Raw genomic sequence first — 8,706 nt, 5'->3', positions numbered from 1 at the left:
TTATTATTATTATTATTACTATTATTATTATTATTATTAACTAAGATTTCAAGTTGTTAAAATTTCTTTACTTGTGGCATACAACCGACGTTTTAGTCAATGATATCTTCTTCAGAATATAATGAACCATTATCATCATCATAATCGTCATTATCATCGTTGTATTTCTTTTACAAATTTACTTCCAAACTAACTTTTCTCTCTCTTTTTTTTTTTTTTTTTTTTTTTTTCAAATCCTTTCTTATCATATCCTCCCATGTTTTCTTTGGTTTTCCTCTGCTAGCTGACCATACTACCTCAACTGCTCTACATCTACTAACCCAATCACTCACACTTGTTTCTTTCAACGTGATCCACATCATGAATAAATTAAAAGTGTTCTCTTGCTTTCTCTATTTTGTAATAGGCATCCCCCCAGTGTGCACCTTGAAGCAATATTTTGAATGTTACTTGCCCAACAGAGGTTAGTGAAATTATTCTTCTTCTTTGCTTCTTAATTGAGTAGTGCAATTTCCGGAAGTGACTATGGTGACAAAATCAGTCATCAGTTCAAACACTTGGTAATTTACATTGGATACTGTTGGATTAATCGGAAGCATATTTTCCGCACCATATATTTTTTTAATAGACTTATAATATTGTCGTGTTATTTGCATCAGTTAAGATCTTGAAATATTAATATAGAGTAATTCATGAAAAATGTTATTCACTACTTGAAAATATTATTTTCTACATCTCTCCAAAACAACTTTTTAATCAGCAAAGATATTCAGCCATAATGCTTCCAATTAATCTAATACTTGACATTGTTTATCTTTGGTTTGATATTTATATTTCGATCATGTTTCAGGTTTATATCGTTATTTTATTTTTATTTATTTTTTTTGTTTTGTTTCGTATTTAATGGCTTTCTTATTTTAACACTATGTTTTAAATTCATCAACTCATGTATAATATGCCACAAATACTCAAGTGAAAGGTAACATAAGGGTTCTTAATAAACCCAAACAAAACAGTTTTGTACAACATCAATGTCTACTTACGAAGATTAAAATCAAGATATAATAATAAACTTTATAGTGAAAAATATAGAACAAACAGTCAAACTGTTTTAAAAACACGCTTTTAGATGCAAAATAAAAGAAAGTTTTATTTTCTTTGGGTTTTATTTTCTAATAAATTTCGGATTTAAAATCTCTCGTCAGAGAAATAGTTTTTAAGTTTTATTCTCTTTTTCTCTCTCTCTCTTTTTTTTCCTTATTTTCTTTTTTTTTTTTCCTTATTTTCTTTTTTTTCCTTATTTTTTTTTTTTTTTCCATTATTCCCGTGTTGTTGTTATCGAGATCGCGCTGACTTGTCACTGCACGTAAGAACTCTCTCGTAGTCGCCGAATATGAAATTGAAAATGTGTCGACCCTTAGAAGTATCTTGAATAAAGTGAAAAATGTAGAGCAAACAGACTAACCGTTTAAAGAAGAAAAAAAACGCTTTTAGATGCAAACAAAAAATTTTTTTTTTCTAAGTTGTAAAAGAAATAAACTTTATGTTCAGAATTATTTTTCGAACTTTTGTTCAAGTCCATCACATGATTATGATTCTAGAAAATGTCTAAAATTTAACGGTTAACCTTAACGAGTCTTAAAAAGAAGCTGTAATCTGGGGAATTTTGCTTAATTGGTGTCTAATGACTATAGATTATATTCAATACTAATCTGAATATTTCAATTATCAAATGGGAGGTTGTGCCCATGTGCCTCCCCCCCCCAAAAAAAATTTTTAACTTTGAAATTTTGGAAACATTTATTAATTGATGTCTCATGCCTATTGCTAAAATTTCGGAGGTATTTGAATTTTCATGAAAGATTTTCTCCTCTTTGTATAAAACTAAATTAAATTAAATGTAACCCACATTTTGACTCCTTACGCCTAGAAGCTTTGTTCCAAATTTTATAATAAGTTAATTAGTCTAGGAGTGAACCTTCTACATTAAATATATAAACATACCTAATAGAATAAATACATACACTTCCATCCGATTATGCAAAAGCGAGCAAAACCAATGCCCTTTTCTAGCTCCCGGTAGAAAACAATTTTCAAATGGTAAGAATGATAAGGGGAAACGAGAAAGCAAATAGCAAGCCAAACTTACTCGCCGTCGACAATGAATTAGCAAAGAAAACTATCACTCTATAATAAAAAGTCAGGGGTTGATATTTTTTTTTTGGGGGGGGGTCATCATGATAATTTTAGATGATTAATTCATCTAGATAAATAGGAAATGCAAACACTGGCGAAGTATAATTTTTTCATCATTTTTAATGAAAGGTTTACACTAGTATATTAATAATTACTTATCATATATATATTTGTGTGAAAGAAAAAATCCACACTGTCTCTACCAACTTATCAGTTTCACAGAACTTTTCAATAATAAAAGGTAGACAATGCCAAAATAGGCAAAACTGAAAATTCAATTAAAAAGAACTCCCGGACAACACCAGATTACTCGAGAGAGCGAGTGAATGACAAAAAAATCAACACTGCAATATATTACAATGTTATGGAAACATAAAATATTTTCAATATCAGATTTTAGAGTTGCAATAAAAATTTACCAGGTCAAATATTTTAAGTACAGAAAATATAATAATAAAGGACTGGAGTGTAGTTCAGCAAAACAATAATTTTGACAGTTAACAATAACAAAATGACATTTGATGTAAGGCTTACGTAAAATAGAACAAAGAAATAGGTTTTGATATATGCAAAAATAACTCAGTCAGTCAGTTGACTGAGTTCAGTTCGAACCGCTGAAGATATTAGCTTGGAAGAAATTTTCCTTTTGTGATCCACAAGTTTGAAGGGATATATTTATCGCAAAATGTAAAATTTAGAGAGACGTTTGCAAACTCCGAGGGAAACTAAAAAATAAACTTATATGTAAAATATAACCTGTTGTCTGGTATTTCCTTCGGAAGGAAGCATTTTCGTTCACAGCGTTTTAACCACCAGAAGAGAAGTAAACGATGAAATATATATGCTCCTCTTTTGTCTATGCGCCACGCACGTATAAAAGTTATTACTGTCACAACTACATACTGGGATTGAAGTTACCAGTCCGCTATAAAGAACTGTTTCACGCTCATCTGTTTATGGTTTGTCAAAGAACTATGTTCGTCATTTTGTGTGAACTGTTATATGAATTATACATGCATTTATTTGACTGTCCATTTGAATACGTTAAACAAACACACGTCTCACACATTAACAAATGACAACATTGGAATATATACACGCACTAGACTATACGGCCAGTGTAATGGTACAAACATGAACTATGTATATTATAGATACATTTAAAGAGACCAAGACATCTCGTGTGTGTGTATATATATATATGTGTGTGTGTGTGTGTGTGTGTGTGTGTGTGTGTGTGTGTGTGTGTGTGTGTGTGTGTGTGTGTGTGTGTATTATACACACACGGCTACACAACAGTACGTATACAAAAAAGGGAGAGGGGGCTTAATGGAGGGTAAGAGGAGACAAGGTAAGCATAAAACACACCGCAAGGAAAGTGTGGGAATGATTAATTCATATGTGTTTATATTAGTTATGCTATTATTGATCGGAATCAGGAATTAGAAATATCAGAACATGTGAGGTATTGTAAGCAGAATAGAAAAGATTTTAATTTAGTTTTCTATGCTAACGATTCTTTTTAATTTTTTTAACTAAATTTTCCATTGTTGGTGCAAATGATGAGATGATAAATATTTATTGATTTGAAATGACAGTTGAAACTAAAATCAATAGATTAATAATAACGTCTAAATACGATGTAAATTTATTATCAATGTAACAGCGCGCGTATGGACGGATGTGAGAAACTCAGCCGCAGCTGAAGCATAGATGGATAGATATAGCGAAAATATTAGCAGCAGCAGCAGTATTTAAAGCAGTATGCAAATGAGAAAATGTGCGAGCTTGAGTCACGAGAAAAAATTACATCACGTAGAGAGGAGCAAGTTGCAGCGAGGGAAGATGGAGGTGTAAATACGAGGGCGAGAAAGCACTTGCTAGCGCCAGCTTCAGGTGGCAAGGAGAAAGACTTTTAAAAAGCACATGCGTGTTTGAAAAGACTTTGGAAAAATAATGGAACGCATTGTTTTGGAAGAACCACGAATTTAATTTGCACTTTTTGAAAAATGCTGAGCCAGATTTTTATTTCTTTCCTGTTTTATTTATTTGTTCCTTTGCGACGGTACCAGACAACGTGTGGGTCAGAGAAGGTTTGAATGTAACACCACGTAACATTACATCAAGGCAGAATTTCTGTTTCAGGTCGAGTTTATTTGTCACTATATGTTTAGAAATTTAAAAAGAATCGGAATCGGAATTAGTAATTTAGAACAGGAATGGTAATTGTATCAAAATCGAAAAAAAATTTGGAATCGTCCCATCACTAGTAAATATACGCACAAGTAGGAAAGTATTATTTTGTTATTAAAGGTAATTTAAAATTCTAATATTAGGAGTTTTCACATAAGCTATCATCAAGGATTTCTCCTTAAGAACAACCATGGAGTCTGAGCAACATCAAGTTTCTCCAGATTTTCAACGCTCTCCATCTCTTTCGATGACTTTTGCACTTTGTTTCAGGTCGTCTATGTACATAAGATGGTTCAACCTTTCATCTGTACTAGTGAAATTGTATCCAACTCGGCACTTTCTCATTATATTGTTAAGGCCACTATGATTTTTATGAACTATGGTGATGTTGGAAGATACCTCTTCGTATTTTTATCTTAGTTATGCATTATCTATTAGTTGCCATTTCAAGTTTTCATTGTATTTTCAGTCAAATTGATAATCTTACATAGTATTTTATACATTCTCAGGCATTCTACTATGACAAATGTGCGCTTATATCTCTCAGAGATACGACGATTTGTCGATATTTTAATCATAAGAAAAAACATTTGCTTTTCTTTCTCCTCTTTCAAGAGTGCTTTTATAGAAAATGAAAATTCTCAGTTTTATTTCCATTCATTGAGTGGTGCTTCGTTGCCATGCTGAAATTGTCAAAATACTTCGAACTCGTACGTCGCGAGTTTAGACATTGACGATATTCGGGTCATTTGGTTGACCCCGAGACAGGAACGTCAAAGTATATATATATATATATATATATATATATATATATATATATATATATATATATATATATATATATATATATATATATATTCAAGCAAATATTATTAAATGCAACGGAGAAACTTCGCTTTATGATTCTTTTTTTTAATTTTTCAATTTTCCGTATAACGTTTTTATATCAAAATCAAAAATATAAATAAAAGTTCCATAATTGTTGATGTCACGAGCGCTTTCGATTCCTCTACGAATCATCATCAGGTGTTGAAGTAAAAGTGCGAAGGAGCGAAAATGAGAATTAAAAGTGAAAACTAAAATATACAGTAAACGACGATAAGTTAAAATATATAGAGTCGATGAAAAGTCGATTAAAAATATAGGTTGATTAAAAATTCGAGTATTAAAATCAGCAGGTTCGTGGACACCGTTAACAAAGTCCGTCCACAAACCTGAAGATGATTTAGTGTTGACATCAAGTGATCTTAATATTACGTGTACTAATGACGTAATGAGATCGTTTAGAAGCGATATGTATAGTTTTAGTTGAGAGGCAGATTGGGAGAGTTGGACGTTAGCACGGAAGATATAATTTCCGCGTTTGGAAGTTGGAAGAAACGCGACCTTAGCATAATATAGAAATCAAAAGATGTAACCGTCGCAAACTCCAGAACGCAAATAAAGTTATATCAAATATATAAACTATTTTTGTTGGTCCCTTTGGGCAGAAGATGAACTTGGATAATGAGAAGAGAAGAGGAGACAGCGAAGAGAGCTATGTTCTTTGCTTGTGCGCTGCACAATGTGATGTTAATAAACTATTTATTGTATGTGTTGCACACCCACACGCACACATTGCACAAGACAGAAGCTTCCCACACATAGACGCGTTTGTTGATACACACAATGTAAGGATACAATCACATACACAAACGAGACATTATACACACCCATGTTATAGACTAATATGCAACACTGGGTCCATCTCCGTTCGTCGCCAGATCGTCATGACATATACTTAATGCAACACTATCAAACTTCATACTAGTTAACATAATATCTACCCACTGGCATAACACATATAGTCTGAATTAATTCTCATTTCACAACTTCTAAAAGACATCAAACACTTGTTTTGTTTTCTTTGCTTTTATTTTTTAAAACTTGTTACGGCTCTTATTTGTTTTATTTTCTTCTGAAACTAATTGTAGACAAGTTGCTGTACCATGTCCGGCGTAGCTGCGTCTGTCCCATTCCATGCAACACAATCCTCTACGATTCGTCTGTGTCCTATGCCAGCACTTCCAGCTATGCAGTCAACACGTTGCTCAACAAAATAGTGTCCGGTGACGTTCAGGCCAAGTTTCTGCACGCGCGCGAGGTTAGCAACAGGGTCGTAGTAGAACGGTTCAATCGCACCAAACATCTGATCCTCAAACTGGCCGATTCGTTCAGTAATCTCAAGCGCCTGTTTGACGAGAATATCAACGACCGTATCGACAAGCAAGTGAAGTTGCTCACTCATTTTTATAACGACACGACAAAGCAAGCTAACAATAAACAGTGGATGAACAAATATCAAACGTACTGTGTGGAGAAGAACTTCCTCCGTGCCCGCGAAGCGATGGAGGAACGCACACTTAAATATCTGGCCTTTGACTATCTGAACTTCATCTTCGTCATTGAGGCCAGACTCCGAGAACTGGCGGGCTATGACATAACCGACCAAAAGGTGCGGAAGTTTCTGTTTTTGATGATTCAAAACAGTTGCTATGCGAATATCGAGAAGGGAGAAAAAGCAATGAGGAACTATACTGAGCTTTTAGGCGCATTCCAGAATGGTACGCCCGTCTTCCGCTACAAATACAAAAGCACTCCCAGGGCTCACAATGATTACATTGTACCGAGACCGTTGCTTGCCAGGGCTTTGACACACTCACCATACGCGGTCAAATACACAAAGCAACTCCCAGAATGGATTGAAAAAGTAAATAAGAGCATGCGTATGTACATTGATTTGGCGAACGAAACATTCCTTACCCACAAACTAAACGAGACTCGAATGCTAACTATCAGTGAAGCCTACAACAAGGCTTGCAAAAACTATAATTTCGCAAAGAGCGCCTTTTATTTTTATTCGGTCGACTGGTCGAAAGAGAAAGTGCAAGAAAAAGAACTAGTGACAGCAGCCCTGCTAGAAAAATACGAAACTATTGCTAGCGATATGAAATTCAATCTCCAGAACCTGGCGTCTTTGTTGCAATCGCTGCAAAATAACATCATGCATAACTTGACGGTTACTAGCCGCTTGGCCATCGATTACCTCAATAATGCGAACAGCAGTAAGAGATTGTTGGCCGGTATATTCACTTCAGCCAGTATTCGCCAAGGGATCAACGAAATGAAGACGTTTTTTATCGAAATTCGAGCGCGAGGTAGCACACTGTTCGACAGTTGGAATAAACTCGCTGCTGCTAGCGTCAACATCTGGAAGGATATTCTCACCGATGTCGATATGCAAGAATATTACGCGTTCATCAACCGGACTGACTATCTGGCTGACGTGGCAGATACAACAACGAAGATTCTCGACCAGCACCGAAAGGCAAGAGATGAGAATGATCTACGAGAACTGGTCGGTAATACTGATCGAATGTTTCTTTACTGCTTAGAAAATGTAATTATAGATATGACGGAATTTGAAGAATCCTTGAAAATGGACACAGCTTTTCTCAGGTTAGTGTTTTACTTCATCTTGTTTATAATTTTTTCTCTTATTTTTATGCACCCGAAGCAAGGCATGTTGCCACCGAGACGTAACGGGCTACTGTGATTAGAATCCAGATTTGTAAGGAGGCATTCTAAGTGGGGAGTTGTGCAGCAAAATGCTTGTTCACATTACATTTAAATGTCTGCATGTTGGTACAGCCGAGAAGCGGGAATCAGAAAAGGAATTCAAGAGGCAAGAAATTATTAGAGTAGTGAGTATGTGTGTTGGCAACAAACATGCGTTAATATTCCCAATAATATATAGTCGGCTAATAACAGAAATCCAGAATAGCGTTTTAAAAGTAATTTCGTTTGTTATTATCTGTATTTCAGTTTCTACGACTGGAACATAATTTGTATTTGAACTCATCCAGTTGCAATAGTGACATTTTTCTAATCATATTTCATTTCTTTATTTTATTATAAATTAGTTTTAAAAATGTTACTTATTTCAAATCATCCGCCCCTAGTTCAATGAAATGCACGTCATAATTTTCAAAAGGTATTTTGAAATATGTTTTTTTTTTATTTTGTTCTGAACTATTAAGAATTATCAAATCTGTAAAATAATCGATAAGCAATTTCCATTAACTTGAAGGTAGAAGGAAGAAATTTACTTTATTGCAGGGTTATTCATGTTTTTACTCCATCAACAACAGCAGGTTATGAACAAATTTGAAGTTAAAGGAAAAGTTCCACAACGTTCATTGTCGAGACAAACGTGTTGCACGTGTGCTCATGTCGATGTTTGTAATTTGACTCGCTGGAAAGCGGAGAAAAAAAACT

At 34.2% G+C, this 8,706-nt stretch overlaps 1 protein-coding gene across 1 annotated transcript in view; it reads left to right on the top strand.

The window, feature by feature from the left end:
- Positions 1–8,706, top strand: part of LOC145291039 (uncharacterized) — a 132,555-nt gene that overhangs the window by 117,700 nt on the left and 6,149 nt on the right. The window contains exons 7-8 of the mRNA XM_080136547.1: positions 407–463; positions 6,363–7,887. Of these exons, the coding sequence (XP_079992673.1) occupies positions 407–463; positions 6,363–7,887 (1,582 nt within the window). The remainder of the gene's footprint in view (positions 1–406; positions 464–6,362; positions 7,888–8,706) is intronic.

The sequence above is a fragment of the Euprymna scolopes genome, chromosome 2, assembly GCF_053919585.1.
Source record: "Euprymna scolopes isolate OS-2025 chromosome 2, ASM5391958v1, whole genome shotgun sequence".
NCBI lineage: Eukaryota > Metazoa > Mollusca > Cephalopoda > Sepiida > Sepiolidae > Euprymna > Euprymna scolopes.
Note: the sequence above shows the minus strand (reverse complement) of the source record. Positions and strands in the feature narration are given on the sequence as shown.